Source organism: Enhydra lutris, unplaced genomic scaffold (genome assembly GCF_002288905.1).
Source record: "Enhydra lutris kenyoni isolate GAN:26980312 unplaced genomic scaffold, ASM228890v2 scaffoldscaffold29, whole genome shotgun sequence".
In the NCBI taxonomy this organism is placed as follows: domain Eukaryota; kingdom Metazoa; phylum Chordata; class Mammalia; order Carnivora; family Mustelidae; genus Enhydra; species Enhydra lutris.
This window is the reverse complement of record NW_019154113.1, coordinates 2,831,349-2,851,582: the sequence shown is the minus strand read 5'-3', so window position 1 is coordinate 2,851,582 and position 20,234 is coordinate 2,831,349. Positions and strand designations below refer to the sequence as shown.

The following is a 20,234-nucleotide window of genomic DNA, read 5'->3' as shown; positions in this document are numbered from 1 at the left end:
GCCTGCAGATACAATGAGGCGCCCCTGCGGGCAGGCACCTTACACTATCAAGGTCATAAAGCCTCTCTATGACCACAAGCCCAAACACAAGAGAAAGAGGAGTTCGGAACACTGTGGAGACCCCAGAGGAAGGCCATCCTGGCAGCGGGTGGCCCGGCACCCCGTGCCCCCCGCAGCAGGCAGGACTCTCAGAGAACCAAGGACAAGAAGGGCTGTCTAGGAAAGGGGGCCCATTTTGGAGCCTACAACTCCCCAGGCCTCTGACCCCAGGACCACCCACCCCAGGGCCCATGCAGGATGCAGTGAGGGCCGGGCCGGAGCTTAGAAGAAGGGCTCAGCAAGCCATGTTAAAGTCATGAGCATTTTAATACGGCAACAAGCACTTGGGGTATCTGTGCAGGTGGGGTGCGGAATGGGCCACCCCTCCCAGTTCTGCAGAGAAGGAAGGCACCTGCCCCTCCCCCTCCCACTGTCAATGTTGAGGGACACTCCGTGGGGGCTTTGGGACAGCCACAACAAGGACTGGAACTAAGGCAAGGAGGTGCCCTCTCTTAGAGAGCTGAGTAAGAAAAGCAAACAAACAAGCAAGGTCTTCTCAGACAATGAGAATTAGGAGGCAGGAAGCAAACCCCGGTGTGAGGGGGACAGGGGTGCAGCCTGCATCTGATGAAGAAAGGGAAGGCTGCTCTCAGAAGCCACGGTGAGCACAGACCTGCGTGATGCAAAAGGAAATCCTTGAAAAGGAGTGTGTTATTTTCTGGGACCCCTCTCGGGGTCTGAAGGGAGGTGGGGACAGCCCTTTAGGGTCCCACAGAGCCTGCCATGGATCCAGGGACATGGCGGGAGTCTGAGCTCTTCCAACTGTCCTGCTCGAAAAGACTTTGTGCTCTTGGAACAGTCATCTCTCTCTCTCTCTCTCTCTCTCTCTTTTTGGGGGGGGACTCAATTTACTCACCAGTGAAATGGGGTGAGGGGGAACTCCTGATTTCTATCTTCTTAGGTTTTTGCAAAGGTAAGATTAATAGGATGAGCTTCATAAATGCTAAAAGCATGTAAAGTACAAGTCATTAGTTAACGAAGTCTTAGATTTCATTTCTACGTAAGTCAAAAGACACGTCATAGCACTTAGCCGAGGCAGGGCCTCAAGCACCAGATGAGGGGGGCAGCAGCAATGCCAGCGGGCAGGGTCCAAGGCCAGTGAGTGCGCTCACATGGTCTTGTGGGCACATGGCCTGACAGCCCACCGAGGCTCAGACGACAAAAGGACACCATGGTCACACTGATGTTAAGGGACAGAGCAGGGGCCATACTCAAAGGCAGCCACATCTGGCACAATGACCTCCACTGTCATTGACGTGGGGAGTCCCCACGCTGCAGGTACAAAGTGGTACAAACCTCTCCAAACCTGGTACCATACGAGGCAGGGGGAGGTGCCAGATTTAAAACCCCTGGAGCTGAAGTAGGGGACGGAGGGACAGAAGAAGATCCCAAGCAGCTCCTCTGTGTCCAGAATCGTGTTCAGAGCCCAAGGGCCTGAAGAGGCCCCAGTCCCATCGGGTGGGTTCTGGGATTTCACATTACATACACGCCCCAGTGACACTGAAGAGCACCCCTCTGGGCAAACCTGACCTTCAGCACACCAGCCCTCCTCCTCCCCTGTCATCTTAGGAGCAAAGCTGCTGAGAGGCCAGGCCAGCACCTGCTTTCCCTGGCAGGGCTGGCTCTTTACAAAGCGCCAGGTCCCAAGGGCAGGATTCCTGGTGGCTCCTTCCATCTCAGGCACCTTGGTCCTACCTCTAGAGATGACAACCCCCCTCCAGCTGGCCAGAGCTGGCGACCTCATGGTAAAAGAGTAAGAGATGGGAGGGGACAGCTGCAGAATGGGAAGGGGTATGGAGGGAGGAACCCCTCCCTGTCCATCCATCAGCAGCCCTGGTGTGCACTGTGGGCCCACTGGCACCTGTCACTCGCTAGGGGAAGGCAGGTGCCACCCCCACAGAGGGAAAGAGGATGGCCAGTCCCACGGTGGAACTTCCCACCCTGCCCCTCAGGGCTTCTGACTGAAGTGTGTCCATTTTTGCTATCTTATGCCATCTTCCCCTCAGGCCTCATTCTTTCCAGTAAGTGTAGTTCCAAGTGCCCATCATTTGCGATGGTCACCCCATACATAGCAGGGCCAAGCCACTCGTCCTCCCTGCAATGACCACTACTGACCAGTAGATGGTGCCACGTTCTGCAGGAAAGTCCCGCGGTCCCAGCAGCCATGAGGTAACTGCTGGCCCACAGCGCCCACACCCTCAGCCAGCACCCATGGCCTGGGCCTGGACAAGGGTCTTCACGCCCTATCTATGGGGCAGGAGTCAAATGGCTCTCTGTGGAACCCGTCCCTGGGGGTGGGAGGTTAGGCCTTGCCTTTTGAATAGACTCCCACCCTCTAAGCCAATGTCCTTTGTCTTTCTCCTTGCAGCTCGCCACACCTTTCTGAAATTCACATCCTCTTGCAGTCTACGTCCCTGAGTAGATACATTAAAAGCTGCTCCCCCAGCCCGGAATGAGCCCCAGCAGATCTGGGAACCCAGACTGCTGTGGGGTACGAAGGGCACCCATCCTGGGCAGTGGGGTCCACCGCCAGCACCCATGGGCGCCTGCTCCCTGGGAAGAGGCCGGAGAAAGATTCCGGTCTTTGTTACAACTCCAAAAGACGCCCACCTCCGCCGGAGGCTCTTGTCATCCCTGCCTTGCTCTTTCTTTCAAAAAGGAAACAATACAAAACAAAAACGGTGCCTTCAGCTTCCTGCCCGCCTGTCAGACCCACTCGCACTTGCACACTTATTAGGAAGCAGAGAAGAGTGGCCGGTGTGGGGAGGCGGGCGTCTCAGGCTCACAGACACCGCTCTCAACTCCGATCAAGAAATGCAGAACCACAAATCACACAGCCTCATGACGATACGAAAGCAGCGGGCCCTCTACGGCTGGGCATAAATTGTTCTTCTTTGGCTCAACTCTTGAACTAACCCTAGGCCAAGACCACCAGAGGGAGACAGAACGACAAAAGAATAAAAAGAGGTTTAAAGGCCATCCTGTGTCCTCAGAGAATGATCGCTGACTTCTGTTTTCTTGTTGTGAGTTTCTTGTTGTGACCGTACAAACGTCAGCATATGCAGAATGGATCTGCACAGTTTGGACGTGAAGAATAGGCTGTTCCAGGCTCCTTCCTCCTGAAGGAAGCTTCTGTTTGAAATGTCTGTTGGAAAACCTAAGCCCTGCAGACCTCTCTGAGCAGGGAAAGGGGTGAGAGGTCCAACAGGGTCATGCCTTGGAGCCTCTATCCCTGACACCTTTGGGGGAAATTATCTTGAAGGTGGGTGGTGAACAGAGGCTTCCCACAAGTGGCCTGGATCCAGGTGATCTCATTAATTTCAAGACCTGTGCCTGCTTCTGCTTGTCTTCTGGGGAGGGGACTGATGGGTAGAGCCAGAGCACAGCAGAGGACGGGCGTGTGAGTGTGTATCTGAAAGGTCTCTGAGAACAGCCCTCACCCCTGACACACCAGACCTCTGTGTGTAACAAAGGTCTAGTTCTACTTGGTCCTCAACACCCTCATGAAGCAGATCTCGGTGTCCCAATTTTACAAATAAGGACAGTGCCCATGGGGTCAATGACTTTGCACAAGACCACTGCCACTGATTCAGGTACTAGGATTTTTGAGCCCTCCCATGAGGACAGAAAATGTGGAGCTCACAGGCCAACATCAGTCCCACAGTCACCGAATAAACACATCAGGATGGCATGTGGTGAAGCCATGAAGGAAGGACGCTGTACCTGTGAAGGAGCAACAGGGGAGTATGACCTTGAGAAGCTGGGGGTAGCTGCTCTCTAAGCTGAGACCTGGAGGATGCAAAGGGATTAAAAAATCATAGAGGGAAAAGAGAAGAGAGCTTTCCAGGCTCAGGCAAGAGCAGGTGCAAAGGCTCTGGGGTGACAGTGTATAGCACCTTTCAAAAGCTACAAAACATGCAAACTGCCTGGGTGCACGGAGCGGGCCAACATTTGCAACAAACTGAGGCTGCAGAGAGAGTGCCAGCTGGAGGCAAGGATCCTGGGGCTACACCAAGGACTGCCATTGCAGAGTACTGGTCAGGGACGTGGCCCAACCTCTCTATCTTTCCAAAGCAACTCTGGCCACAGAGAGGCAAACCACAGAAGGGAAGAAGGGAGAGAATCCAGGAGGCTACTGCAGCTGTCCTAGCAAGTGAGTGAATGAGTGATGATGATGATGATGATGATGATGGCGGTGGTGGTGGTGGTGGTGGGTGGTGGTGGCGGTGATAGTACTGACGGTGTGGACCAGCATGATGATGGTGTCAGAGACAGCGACACACTGGATCCACTCTGGAGATTCAATTCCACAGGAGGAGTGCTGGGAAGCAGGTTATACCATGGGATGGACAAAGCTGCAGCTATGAGAAGGGGATGCTGGGGAGGGGACTGGCCTTGGGGGTGGGTATTCTGCACATCTAGATGCAGGAAACTGGGAATCTTCCAAGGCGCTCAGGAGGCAGCTGGACTCAGGGGTCCTGATAAACTGCGTGTTGGTGCAGACACAGAAGAATCATCAGGGGAGGGGCACATGGTGGGGAGAGGTCCTAGGACTCAGCTCCACTGAGCTCCAGCACCCTGTGCCCAGGGGCAGGTTCAGCTGTGCCCATGCTGGCAGGAGGAGAAAGGAGCCCTTGCGTTTCTTGTGCACAGTGACCAGGAGGCCAGCAGTGATCTCGGAGAGCCAGACAGAGGGTTGTGGCGTGTGGTGGAGTGCTGGCTATGGACACATGCGGGCCAGGACGGATGCTTTCAGAAGCCCACAGAGGGGAGAGTGGAAGATATGGGAGAGAAAACACATCAAATTGGGTGAGGTTCACAAGCACAGAGAGGGACTGGTCTCAGCTAGGAGGAGGGGCCGTGGCTCTGAGGAGACAGGACAGGGAGGAGGGGCTAGGAGCAGGCCAAGTGCTGAGGCCACACGCCAGGCAAGCCACTGAAATGAGGGCGAGAGCTGGTCCGGGGAAGGGAAGCTGTGTCAACAGTGGCTGAGGCAGGAGGGGATGAACCTCAGAGTCATGAAGTTGGACCTCAGGTCAGGCCTTCTGCCGACAGACCTGGGGCGTGGTCTCTGGGCTCTGGCAGGGCTCCACCTGCCCTGAATACCAGTCCCCCCACACACACCGGCCTGTCCCAGAGCCAGATAGCTACCACTGCCGTGGGCTGAGCTGGGCCTCCCAGAAGCCCCTGTTAAAGGGGACCTCCATAAGGGGGCTACAATAAAAGAGAAGATGCCGTCTGAGAAACCAGAGCCTCGGAACATTCACTGGGGCGAGGGTCTGCCTGGGGCTGCAGGACAGGCTGGGTCATCACCAAAGGAAAGGATGTGAAAGTTCCACAGCATGGATCATTAGACCCCCAACAAGTGAGATAAAGTCACCGGCGGTCAGAGGAAGAGAAAGAGTCAAGGAAGGTCAAGGCCAAGCTATTCCGTGGACAGATCTACCCAAGTCAGGTCCTAAACACACACTTGGGCCTGAGAATGACATCCCAGAAAAAGCAGAATGAATGCAAAAACTGGCCAAAAACAGGGAAAGGCACAGGCATAAAGCTGCTCACTGTGGCACTATTTCTAAGAACAAAATCCTGGAAACCACCCAAATGTTCCAGCCTAGGGGACATCCATCCACGTAGCAGGCGTCCAAACAGCACAGGGCACCTCCATGTACTGCTCTGCAGTGGGTAGAACTCGGCATAATCTCCAGGGCTTGGAGTTAGGTGTAAAAAACAATACGGGGGGTGGGGACCTGGGTGGCTCAGTGGGTTAAGCACCTGCCTTCAGCTTGGGTCATGATCCCAGAGTCCTGGGATCGAGCCCCACATAGTATTGGGCTCCCTGCTTGGGGGGAAGCCTGCTTCTCCCTCTGCCTCTGCTACCCGCCCCCACCCACTTACACACTCTCTCTCTGTGTTAAATAAATAAATAAAATCTCTTTAAAAAAGGGGGGGGAAGATGGAGAAAAGCGTGTTAACTCATTACCATTTATCTAAGAAAGGGGAAGATCCACCTAAGATACTAAAAATAGGTGAAATGTTAAAACTGGTAATCCCCAGCGGGAGGAAACGATTTGGGAGGTGGGGTAATGGGGTAAGAAATTAGACGCCTTCACAGACATCCTGTTTTCTATACTTGACTTCAGAACCATGTAAGTATTTTATATAATTATAAGACAAAATTCAATGAAAAAAACAAATTCCTAAAGAAAAAAAAATGCATCTAAATGTGAATGCAGTCGTGACATGGTAATGAAGAGAACTATTCTGAATGATTTCAAAATGCAGTAATTTAACAGTACATCCCTCCTGGGCTATCCTCTGAAGACCAAAGTCAATGCAAATGAATCCTGAATTGTATCTATAATCACATGTCCTTGGTGATGTTGGTCTTATTACTCTGAGACTATCGTATGATTGATAGAATAAAACAAATGCAGAATTAGGTGGGTGTCCTTGAGGATGGGGAAAAGGTACAAATGTAAAAACCCTACAGTCCTGACAATATGAATCATGGTGCATTTTATCTTAAAATCAGTATGAATCATGACATGCTTATCTTAAAAACATGGGATATTAGTTATCTCTATATATGCATCACAAATTGTCCCAAACTTCGCAGCTGAAAATGATAAGGATTTGTTAGTTTCTGTGGGCAGGGGGACACTGGTGCCCCTGGGCTCCGTGTTTCTGGCTCAGGGGCTCTCCCAAGGCTGCAGCCATTCAGAACAAGGGAGGATCCACTTCCAAGTTCACTTACGAGGCTGTTGGCCAGAGACAGAGAGATCAGCAGGGCCTAGATTTCCCAAATGGGGTTTCAAATGGAGGCTTCTGCCATTTCATATACTAACATAAAGATAAATGTAATGCATGTCAAATAAAAATGCCAATAGGAATTTTTATTGTGTAACTGATAAGCTAATTCTCAAGTTCTATGGAAAAGAAAATACACAAGAGGATCCAGGGAAGTTCTGAACAGAAATGACAGTGACAGAAGGCAGACATTGGCCTGCCAGGTAATAAAATGCACTCTAAATCCTCAATTAAATAAAGCAGCTTGGTTCTGGACCCTCAATGGAGATCCAGAAACAGACCTCAGTATAAAGGACGATGTATTATATGATAAAGGCAGCATTTCAAATCAGAGAGGGAAAAATTTATGGAATGGTTTTGGCACAAATGACTAGCTGTTTGCAAGAAAATGATTAAAATGTAATTCTTTCTGGATCCATATACCAAAATAAATTCCAGAAATATTAAATATGGAACTCAAGTGAAAAAATCATAAAAGTTCTAGAAGGAAAAAAAATAATAGTAAGAGTGTAAAGGTTGGGACACCTGGGTGGCTCAGTTGTTTGAGTGTCCAACTCTTGGATTTCAGCTCAGATTGTGGTCTCAGGGTCATGGGATCGAGCCCTGCGTCTGGCTCCACACTCAGCGTCTGGCTCCACGCTCAGCATGGAGTCTGCTTGAGGTGCTGTCTCTCCCTCTCCCTCTGCCCCTCCCCCCATTCCTGCATGCTCTCTCCAAGTAAATAAATAAAATCTTTTTTTAAAAAGAGTGTTAAGGTCATACTAATCTCAAAAACTTAGTAGCTTCAAAGGAAAAAGACAGATACAATTGATGATAGAAAATGTTCAGCACAGTAAAAATATGGAGGGGCGCCTGGGTGGCTCAGTTGGTTGAGCGACTGACTCTTGATTTTGGCTCAGGTCATGATCTCAAGGTCATGAGATTGAGCCCCACATGGGGCTCTGTGCTGAGCATGGAGTCTGCTTAAGATTCTCTCTCTCGTTCTCCCTTTGCCCCTCCCCCAATTCATGCTCACTCTCATGTTCTTCCTCTCTCTAAAATAATAATAATAATAGTAAAATAAAATGCATTTTTAAAAAAGTAAAAGTATAGAGGTTCCTCAATAAGTTAAAAATGGAACTACTGTACAACCCAGCAATTGCACTACTGGTATTTATGCTAAGAATACAAAATACTAATTCAAAGGGATATATGTACCCCAATGTATATAGCAGCATTATCTACAACAGCCAAACTCTGGGAGAAGCCCAAGTGTTCATCAACTGATAAATGGATAAAGAAGATGAAGTAGACACACACACACACACACACACACACACACACACACACACACACACAGATGAATATTATTCAGCCGTAATAAAGAATGAAATCTTGCCATTTGCAATGATGTGGATGGAGGTGGAGAATAGTATGCTAAGTGAAGTAAGTCAGAGAAAGATAAATACCATATGATTTCACTCATATGTGGAATGAGAAAAAAATAAAACAGATGAGCAAAGGGAAAAAAGAGAGTTAGGCAAACCAAGAAACAGACTCTTAAATAGAGAGAACAAACTGATGGTTACTGAAGGGGTGGGGGTGAGGGATGGGGGAAACAGGTGGTGGGGATGAAGAAGGGCACTTGTGATGAGCACTCGGTGATACATGGAAGTATTCAATCACTATACTACATACCTGAAAATACCCGTAACACTGTGTGAGAACGAACTGGGATTTAAATGAAAATTTTAAAAATGCAAAAATATCAAAAGATGATGGTAGTCTCCTGCTCCACCTGGCTGGTGTTGTCCAGAAGGCCTTGGGGCAGGGTCGGCCACTGATTGACCACACGCTGGGGCCAGGCCTGGCTGGTGTGTGTTACTAGCTCCCTGAAGGGCAGAGAGGCCTTCCTGACATACGCGGTGCTTGCCAGCAGGGACTTCTGCAAGGCATGGCCTACTTCCTGTTGTGGACTCTGTAGATGTCACCAGCCACTTATTGGGGACACTGGGTCTCCATCAGATCTAAGCTGCTGACTCTCCCCTCTCGTTACTGATGGAATTATATCCTAAAATTAGAAAGAAATGAATGTGTATATATTCCTGGAAGAAGTAGCTGATGGCTTGAGGAGGGGCAAGGTGGATTTCAACCAGTCCGCTAAAGTGATCTAATTATCTACCAGAACGCTCTGAAATACCCATGAAATCAGCCTGAGATGTAAGATTATACACTTCAGGATCTGTATGGGGCAGAAGACATCAGTGGAGAGGGTGCACCTTGCCTAGATTGTGGCATGACTAGGAGGAGGAACACCTAACAGAGGAAAAATTCAGAGACTGTGCCCTCTCCATCAGAACTACTGGATATGGATGTAAACAGTATATTAGAAAGAGAATTCAGACTTAACATTTATCCAGGCAATGGCTAGTTGGAGAAAACCATTAGTGACAACATGGAATCTCTAAGGACAGAAGTGAAAGTCTCCTCGGGAAGAAGTTAAAAATGTTATCAATGAGATCCAATCTAATCTAAATACTCTAACAGCTAAGGTAAACCAAGGCAGAAGAAAGAATTAGTGATCTAGAGGACAAACTGATAGAGAAAAAGGGTCAGGAGGAAGGATGGAAAAAACACCTTGGAAACCATGAAAACAGAATTAGGGAAATAAATGATGCCATGAAACGTTCCAACGTTCCAACGTCAGAATTACTGGGATCCCTGAGGGGGAGGAGAAAGAAAGAAGACTAGAAGATATAGTTGAACAAATTCTTGATGAAAAATTTCCCATTCTGGGGAATGGATCCAGCATTCATGTCCCTGAGGCAGAAAGGACATCCCCCAAGATCAACGAATCTAGAAAGACCTCAAGACACTTGATTGTGAGACTGATGAATCATAATTTTAGACAAGAGCTCCTGAGGGCAGCTAGGGGGAAGAGAGTCCTTATGTACAGAGGAAGGTCCATCAGAATAACGGCAGACCTGTCAGAACAGCAACCTGGCAAGCCAGAAAGGGCTGGTAAGAAATATTCAGGACACTAAATGAGAAGAACAAGCAGCCAAGAATACTTTATCCAGCAAGGCTGACATTCAGAATGGATGAAGAGATAAAGAGCTTCTAAGACAAGTAAGGTTTAAAAGAGCATGTAGCCACCAAGCAGGCATTACAAGAAATATTAAGAGGGATTCCATAAAAGAAGAAAGAACCAAGAGTGACATAGAACAGAAATTTTACAGAGACAATCTATAGAAACAAGGACTTCACAGGTAACATGATGTCAATAAAAACATATCTTTCAATAATTACTCTCAATGTAAACGACCTAAATGCTCCCATAAAACGACACAGGGTTGTAGATTGGATAAAACGACAGGACCCATCCTAATGCTGTCTACAAGAGACATATCTGGAACCTAATGATACATCCAGACTGAAAGTGAAGGGATGGAAAAGCATCTTTCATGTCAATGGGCCTCAAAAGAAAGCTGGGGTAGCAATTCTCAGATTGATAAATTAGACTTTAAACTAAAGGCTGTAGTCAGGGATAAAGAAGGACACTATATCATTCTTAAAGAGCCTATCCGCCAAGAAGATCTAACAATTGAAAAATGGTCAATATTTATGCCCCCAATACAGAAGCAGCCAACTACATACGACAACAATTAATCAATAAAGAGTCATATGGATATGAATACATTAATAGTAGGGGATCTTAACACGCCACTCTCAGTATTAGACAAATCATCCAAGCAGACTATCAATAAAGAAACAAGAGCATTGAATGACACATTGGACCAGATGGACCTCATAGATATATCCAGAGCATTCCACCCTGAAACAACAGAATAGTCATTCTTCTCAAGTACACATGGAATAGACCACATACTGGGTCACAAATCAGGGCTCAACCAATACCAAAAGACTGAGATTATTCCCCGCATATTCTCAGACCACAGTGCTTTGAAACTGGAGCTCAACAACAAGAAAAAGTATGGAAGGAATTCAAACACTTGGAAGCTAAAGACGACTCTGCTTAAGAATGTTTGGATGAACCAGGAAATCAAAGAAGAACTTAAACAATTCATGGAAACCAATGAGAATGAAGACATAGCCGTACAAAATCTATGGGATACAGCAAAGGCAGTCCTAAGGGGGAAATACACAGCCATCTAAGCCTCCCTCAAAAAAAAACTGAAAAATCCAGAATACACCAGCTGTCTTTACACCTTAAAGAACTGGAGAATCAACAACAAATTAAGCCAACCCCACACACAAGAAGGGAAAGAATCAAGATTAGGGCAGAGATCAATGAGATAGAAACTAGAGATACAGTAGAACACATCAATGAAACTAGAACCTGGTTTTTTGAAAGAATCAATAAGACTGATAAACCACTGGCCAAACTAATCCAAAAGAATAGAGAGAGGACCCAAATTAATAAAATTATGAATGAAAAGGGAGAGATCATGACTAACACAAAGGAAATAGAAACAATCATCAGAAAATATTATCAACAGTTATATGCCAGTAAGTTAAGCAACCTAGAAGAAATGGATGCATTCCTGGAAACCTATAAACTTCCAAAACTGAATCAGGAAGAAATTGACAACCTGAATAGACCAATATCTAGTCACGAGATTAAAGCAGTGATTAAAAAAAAAAAAAAAAAAAAAACCTCTCAAAAAATGAGAACCCAGGACCTGACGGATTCCCCAGAGAATTCTACCAAACAGTCAAAGAAGAAATAATACCTAGTCTCCTGAAGCTGCTTCAAAAAATAGAAATAGAAGGGAAACTTCCTGACTCTTTTTATGAAGCCAGCATTACCCTGATCCCCAAATGAGGCAAAGACCCCACCTAAAAGGAGAATTTCAGACCAACATCCCTGATGAATATGGATGCCACGATTCTCAACAAGATCTTAGCTAATAGGATCCAACAATACATTAAAAAGATTATCCACCATGACCAGGTGGGATTATCCCTGACATGCAAGGGTGGTTCAACATTCACAAATCAATCAATGTGATAGAACAAATCAATAAGAGAAGAGAAAAGAACCACATGGTCCTCTCAATTGATGCAGAAAAAACATTTGACAAAATACAGCATCCATTCTTGATTATGTTTGGAACATTCCAAACTTTATAAAATCTATCTATGAAAAAATCACAGCAAATATCATCCTCAATGGGGAAAAGCTGACAGCCTTCCCATTTGAGATCAGGAATATAACAAGGATGTCCACTCTTGCCACTCTTGTTCAACATAGTACTAGAAGTCCTAGCAACAACAATCAGACAACAAAAAGAAATGAAAGGTATTGAGATTGGCAATGAAGAAGTCAAACTATCTTCACAGATGATGTGATACTTTATATGGAAAACCCAAAAGACTCCACCCCCAAACTACTAGAACTCATACAGCAGTTTAGTAATGTGGCAGGATACAAAATCAATGTACAGAAATCAGTTGCTTTCTTATACACTAACAATGAAAATACAGAAAGGGTAACTAGAGAATTGATTCCATTCACTATAGCACCAAGAACCATAAGATACCTGGGAATAAACCTAACCAAAGAGGTAAAGGATCTGTACTCGAGGAACTACAGAACACTCATGAAAGAAATTGAAGAAGACACAAAAAGATGGAAGACCATTCCATGCTCTTGGATCGGAAGAATAAACATTGTTAAAATGTCTATACTGCCTAGAGCAATCTATACTTTTAATGCCATTCCGATCAAAATTCCACCGGTATTCTTCAAAGAGTTGGAGCAAATAATCCAAAAATTTGTATGGAACCAGAAGAGACCCCGAATTGCTAAGGAAATGTTGAAAAACAAAAATAAAACTGGGGGCATCATGTTACCTGATTTCAAGCTTTACTACAGAGCTGTGTTCACCAAGACAGCATGATACTGGCACAAAAACAGACACACAGACCAGTTGAGCAGAGCAGAGAGCCCAGATATGGACCCTCAACTCTATGGTCAAATAATCTTCGACAATCAGGAAAAAATATCCATGGAAAAAAGACAGTCTCTTCAAGAAATGGTGCTGGGAAACTTGAACAGATATGTATAGAAGACTGAAACTCGACCATTCTCTTACACCGTACACAAAGATAAACTTGAAATGGGTAAAAGACCTCAATGTGAGTCAGGAATCTATCAGAATCCTAGAGGAGAACATAGGCAGTAACCTCTTTGACATTGGCCACAGCAACTTCTTTCAAGACATGTCCCCAAAGGCAAAGGAAACAAAAGCAAAAATGAACTTTTGGGACTTCATCAAAATCAAAAGCTTCTGCACAGCAGAGGAAAAGTCAACAAACAAGGAGGCAACCCACGGAATGCGAGAAGATATTCACAAATGACAATACAGACGAAGGACTGATATTCAAGATCTATAAAGAACTCCTCAAACTCAACACACACAAAACAGATAATCCAAAAAGGCTTGAAACAGCATTTGGCTTCACTTCTTCTTCTTCTTCTTCTTCTTTTTTTAAAGATTTTATTTATTCATTTATTTGTCAGATAGAGAGAGAGAGAAAGCACGAGCGTGCGCACAAGCCAGCAGAGTTGCAGGCAGAATCGGAGAGAGAAGCAGGCTCCCTGCCGAGCAAAGAGCCCGATGTGGGACTGGATCCCAGGACCCTGGGATCATGACCTGAGCCAAAGGCAGTCACCTAATCAACTGAGCCACTCAGGCATCCCAGCTTCACTTCCAATGGAGGATGTTGAGAGTAAAACCATCAATATGCCACTTTCCATCCACTGGCTTGGCTACGGCCAAACAGCCAGATGGCTGACAGAGCTGGTGACACCGTCTCCCTCTTGGGCCATTTCTACCCAAGTTGCTTCTGGCTGGCCTGCAACCTTGCTCTATCTAGGAACAGCTTCTGTGAAGGAACACAGCACATGATCATGGAGACACATCCATGAGGCTGCTCACTGCTGCACTGACCAGAACCAAACAAGTGGTCCACTGGGGACTGATTAGTATGCATCATATGTCCATGAACCTGAATCCTGGGCAGCCACTTAATAATTAGGAGGCTCTATAGTAGCTTATCTCCAAGGGGAAGTGAGAAATGAAAAAGCAGGAGTGCCTGGCTCAGTCGTTAAGCGTCTGCCTTTGGCTCAGGTCATGATCCCAGGGTCCGGGGATCAAGTCCCACATCAGGCTCCCTGTTCAGCAGGGAAACTGCTTCTCCCTCTCCTGTTAACCTGTATTCTCCTTGCTTGTGTACATGCTCTCTCTGTGTCAAATAAATAAATAAATCTCAAAAAAGGGGAAAAAAAAGAAAAAGTAAGGACTCATGTGTCCAAGTGTAATCTCTATTTTAAGAAAAAGATCTATGGTTTTGTATATGTCCAAGAAACTTCTGGGATGAGTCACCAGAGACTCAACAGTAGCTTCTATTGCAGAGAGGGATTAGGGGTCGGGGATGTGTAGGCAGAAAAGGGAGAAGTACAGGGATATGAAGACAGAGAAGGGAAATAAGGATTTCCAGGGTAGAATGCATTTTTAATTCTTATGGCTTCTGACTTGTTCTAAGAAGTACTCAGAAATAACAAACCTCTAGTGAATAAAAATTCCTATTTTAAAATCTGTCTAATCCCTATTCACAACTCCATTTGGACAAGATCAAACACTATTTGTAAAAAAGGAAAGTCATTTTGGTTTTCATAAACTCCCTTTGGAACGCTCTGGGCCCCGCTGGTGCTGGGGATTTACCTTACTCCGGTCCTCCTGCTAATAGCACCCCAGACCCATGCCCGACCCATCCCCTCAGGCCTGCTCTGTGGCTCAGGAGCCTGGCCCCTCTGATGGGCTGAAGAGGAAGAGATGGGAGCAGCCTTCAGTTCAGCAGTCTCATCTGAACAGGTTCATCCCAACTGCCCATTTTCAAGAGGTCCAATCATAGGTGTTCACTGCGTGATAATAAACAAGTGGCTTTATCACTAAGAGGACCCCCAAGAGAAGGAAGGTGTGAGGGGCAAGCTCGGCAGTGATGGGGGTCCCCATGTTCTCAAAGGTGGGAAGTTACAAAGTAGAGATAGGTTGTAAGGGATCCCAGGGCCCTGATACCTGAGGACAAGCCACATTCTAGCACAGGGCAAGAGCTGTTGGTGGGGTGGGCAGTGTTTCAGGACATCTCACATAAGCTTTGGCTGTTGGATTAGAACAGTATGAGGAGCAGAATTCTATCAGCCCTTGTGGTTTTGTCCAAAAGCTGCCACTGTTAGGCTTCATTGCTTGGGACCAGCACCAAACTTCTGGTTTTAATGAACCCATTTCTGGTTTTATGGAAAAGCTAGACTTTTACAAAGACTCATTCAGAGGTAGACAACCATCTGGTCCACCTGGACTCATGCCACTGCCAGCTTCCATGTCCTGCAGTAGAGGACTGCAGGTCCTGCAGGTCCCGCCGTTCCTCACCACTCCAGGACACAGCCCCCGGCCCCCAGCCATCAGACCTTAGATGAGTTACTTGAACCCCACTTTTCCTAACCTCTCAAATGGGGAGAAGCATCAGCCCTCCTATGATGGCTGACATGAAGTAGGGGCACAGCACATATCCCTGGGACTTGCACACTAAATGCCCAATAAAAGTTAGGATGGTGTCCCTATGTCCTTATGACTGTTACTGTTATCTTTCATTATTATTAAGAGTTACAAGGTATGAAATAAGGCATGTGCTGGGACTGAAGGCCATCCCTTCTTAAAACTCCAAGGAGGTTTTCTTCCAGTGTGATTTCTCACCCAGAGGAGGAGGAAAGCCTGCTTTCCTGTCAGTTATACGAAGTCTTCTCAACTTTTCAGACTTTCAGCTGGAGGACTGAACAAGTCCTAGGGGCTCCCTCATCCTTGAAACACTTGCCGGATGGGTGGGGTATGGCAGACATTGGGGAACTGCTCCCTCATCTCCAGACTTTCTCCCCTGCCTTCCCGGAAAGCCAAATATCTGATTCTCCAGTCAACCCTGAAGTCCATGGCACTGGTCATGTGGCACAGGTCTGGTCAATGAGGGACAAAGAGAAGACTGTTGAGTTGGTCTTCAAGGTGTTTTAAGGTTCAACTAAACATTCAGATTCATAAGGCCTCCTAAGTACAAGTAGACATGAGTCTGCTTCCTCAGAAAGAATAAGGCAGGAAATACAGCTTTCCAGCTGGACTCTTCTGGGAGTGTCCACACAGTTGTCTAGGAGCTAGAGGGAGCCTGAGGGTAGGAAACACCCCTGAAGAAGGATGTGTGGAGCCATCCCAGTTTAAGACCCTCATGTTCTCAGGGGCCAATATCTCTGACAAATACTCCATGGGCATGCCTAACAGAGATTCTTTTTTCTTTTTTTAAAGATTTAACCACCGATTTTAGAAAGAGAAACAGCAACCAGGGGGAGGGGCAGAGGGGGAGAGAGAGCATCTCAAGAAGACTCCCCATTAGGCGTGAAGCCAGACGTGGGGCTCAATCCAAGGCCCCTGAAACCATGATCGGAGTCAAAACCAAGAGTTGGGGGCGCCTGGGTGGCTCAGTGGATTAAGCCTCTGCCTTCAGCCCAGGTCATGATCTCAGGGTCCTGAGATCGAGCCCCACATCGGGCTCTCTGCTCATCAGGGAGCCTGCTTCCCCCTCTCTCTCTCTGCCTGCCTCTCTGCCTACTTATGATCTCTGTCTGTCAAATAAATAAATAAAAATTAAAAAAACAACAACAACAAAAAAATAAGAGTTGGACACTCAACCAACTGAGCCACTGAGGTGCCCCAGGAAATTCTAAATTAAGGCTATCCACATTGGTTTGAGCTGGTGACAGGCAGTTTCAGCCCATCATAACTGGTTTGAGGCATCCCACATTGTTTTGATTTTGGTTTATAACATTTCTAAGCTGGTTTAGGGAAGTGAGACTTCTGGAATGCTGCAAGTGAGTGGTACTTCTCAGAGCACCTAGGCATTGATAGTGCTTCCTGATCCTTCTCCACTACCTTCCCCTCTAGTTAGGGGGCAGACTCAAGAGACAGGGGAGTCTAATGCCCAAACCATTCCCCTAGGCAGTCTGAGAGAGTCCTGCCCAAATGACACCATGATACTTTGAAAAGTGAGCTTCTTGGATCCACAAGAGCCTACCTCACTGGAACAGTGTGACTGGTACAAGCCATCCTGGCATTCCCACCACCCAGGAAAGTGGTGTGTCTTCCCTATTTATGAGATGTCCAGTCCTCTGAATCAGAAACCTAATCAACCCTACGATGCGGGCATGGAGTAGGTGTTGTCTCTTTCTGCCAATAATTAGTTCCTGAAAAATACTACAACTAGCCATTTAGATTGGAATTATCGCAATCTACTGTGACCTGATGAAAACCAATTTGATCCAGTTTTAACCATAAGCACCACATGTAAATACCTGGGCAAAACCCACTTGAGCCTACTTGAGTTGGTCAAAATGGAATCAAGTTTATTTGAACAATATAACATGGATTCCAACAGTCTGAAACTGTTTTTAATCTAGTTTGAGCAACACTGAGCCAATACAATGTTGAACCCGCCAAAACTGGGTTGAGCAAATCAATTCATTTTCAACCAGTTTGAATTGGGTTAGCCTGGTTCAAACTAGTCCCTTGAAAGGGGATTTGGGGGTCTCAGTTTCCCAGATGTCAGCTCTTTACTAAAAAAGAAAACCAGGGTAGGAGAGGTTATTTTTTTTTTTTTTAAAGATTTTTATTTATTTGACAGACAGATCACAAGTAGGCAGAAAGGTAGGCAGAGAGAGAGAGGAGGAGGAGGCAGGCTCCCTGCTGAGCAGAGAGCCCGATGTGAGGCTAGATCCCAGGACTCTGGGATCATGACCTGAGCCGAAGGCAAAGGCTTTAACCACTGAGCCACCCAGGCGCCCTGGGTAGGAGAGGTTTTAAAGTTACTTATCTCCGGTGAGTGATTTACCTTACTCCCATAAATATTCATAAAAATTAATTACCAGCTTACTGAAAGAATTCATAAAATCCACACTTTTTATTGTAACATTAGCAACAGCAGGAAACAGCCTCCTGGCTAAAGAAACATCCTATTTAAGAGGCTCTTTATGGTGTTGTTGGAGGACCTTGGAAAGGAGCAGCCCAAGTTTCCCTGAGGCCAGACAGTGCAAAGTTGGCTCAACACTGAATGCTGAAATCCAATATTAACCCCCTCAAAAAAGGAGAATAAAGAAGTAATAGCCTGAATATGGATGCAAGTATATCCACCCTAATCAAAAGTGTTAGATCATAATAAGCTGCTTATACAGACACATTTCAGTCTATTAACCTGATCAGTAGTGTCAAGGGATGTAATTCAATGGGATGGCTGACTGTTCCCTAATCAGCTGAACCACCCCCTTCCACAACAATACGGGCTTACAAAGTACTCCGCCAACCAAATGCCTGAGCACCTTTGCTTATTATAACACTGTTTTTACCTTGAAGGTGTGCTTTCTGCACAAGCTTTGCAGGAGAAAACCAAAGGTAAAAATACCATTTGCTTTGAGATAAAAATGCAACTGTTCTTTAAGAGTAAATTCAAAGTCACTTACCAGCCACAAAACTTGGAAATGATGCCACCTTCTTTGTCTATTGGGAAATAGAAAAAAAGAAAGAAAAGAAAAGAAAACACACACATGACAGTGTAAGTAGATGGCCTGAAAAATCTAGGCTAAGAAGAGTACTGTATGTGAAAAGCTAAACCCCACTGAGTGTCTGATGTTCCTAAGAAGTCAGCTCCAGAAAGCAAACCAATGGCATTCAGGCACCATGGTGTTTAGGCAGGACACATGGAAACATTCCCATGGGAAAACTTGGGGTACAAAGGGCCATCATTTAAAGTTAGGGACTCCAGATTAGTATGTCATTGCTAGAAGGGAGGCTAGAGACCATACAACCAATAGTTCTCCAATTGGTGGGCATGAGAATTACCAGGGCCCATCTTTAAAAGCAAGATAAAGGATACTGGACACCACTCTATGGGTGGCCAGACTTATTTCATCAAAGCTAGAAAATTCTATCCAAACTATGTCATCCAGAAAATGGAAATAACTGGTTTAAGGCCTCATTTTAACAACCTCCATCAAGGCAGTGTTAATCTATATAAGATTGTTTTTCAAAACCATGCTGTGGGTTTAAAACAGTGGTTCTCAATCAGGATGATTTTTTTGTCCCCAAGGGGACATTGGGTAATGTCTGTAGACACTTTTGGCTGTTACAGCTTGGCAAAGAGGTTGTGTGCTACTGGCATCTAGTGGATAGAGGCCAGAGATGCTTCTAAACATCCTTTAGTGGAAAAGACAAATCTTTACAACAAAGAATGTTCTGGCCCAAATGTCAATGGTGCCATTATTGAGTAACCTTAACTTAGAACATAACTGTAAGATAATGGAGTAGAACAAGTTTCTGTCAAACCAGGGAGCATAAATGAACTTCCCTACCCCCAACCCCACGCGCCATTGAAAACATATGAACCCACAGTGGTATGAGCCTGAATCAGAAGGAAAGAAACTTTCCTTCCTTTTCCTGCAGGGACACCCAACTTTGCTTGACTGAATCCCCACTTCCAAGACACTGGCTGGGATAAGAACATGGTGGAGAGGGTGAGCAGACCATGGGGGTGTGGTAACTTCAATATTAGGAACTTAAGCCACAACTCTTATCCTTGGAAAAAATTACCTCTGGGATGTTGTTATTGTCCACAGGTCCATTGAGATCAGAGCGCTGCTGCTTCCTCGGCTGCTCCAAGCCATTGCAAACCTGGAAACCGGGAAGTGAAAGATGAAGATGGTGCTTCTGTATGTTAGAGAAATAAACCAAGATATGATATGACACAACTTTATGAAATGCCCGTGTATGTATGTGCGTGTATATGTGTAATTTAAACTCTTCTGCAATTAACATGTATTCTTTTATATTTATAAAATGTTTTTGAATCATTTTTTTACCATCTGTCACCACACAGCATGATTATAATATTATGCTTTACTTCTCTTATGCTTTACTTCTACTACGCTTTACTTCTCAACTCCATGACTTATTTTATAACTTGATATTTGTACCTCTCAATCCCCTTACCCTATTTTGCCCATCACCGCCCCCTTACTCTTTACCCTTTGGAAACCACCAGTTTGTTCTCTGTATTTATGAGTCTGTTTTTGTTTTTTGTCCATCTGTTCTGTCTTTTAGAGTCTATATATAAGTGAAACTACATGGTACTTGTCTTTCTCTCTCTGGCTTATTTCACTTAGCATAATACCCTCCAGGTCCATCCATGTTGTAAATGGCAAGATATCGTATTTTTTTATGGCTGAGCTATGTTCC

The 20,234-nt window shown here is 45.7% G+C and overlaps 1 protein-coding gene across 1 annotated transcript in view; it reads right to left on the bottom strand.

Moving 5' to 3' along the window:
* Positions 1 to 20,234, bottom strand: part of LOC111152635 (amyloid beta precursor protein binding family A member 2) — a 193,886-nt gene that overhangs the window by 26,732 nt on the left and 146,920 nt on the right. The window contains exons 4-5 of the mRNA XM_022511172.1: positions 19,590 to 19,670; positions 18,464 to 18,500 (exon numbers count right to left, since the gene is read on the bottom strand). Coding sequence (XP_022366880.1) covers positions 18,464 to 18,500; positions 19,590 to 19,670 — 118 coding nt within the window. The remainder of the gene's footprint in view (positions 1 to 18,463; positions 18,501 to 19,589; positions 19,671 to 20,234) is intronic.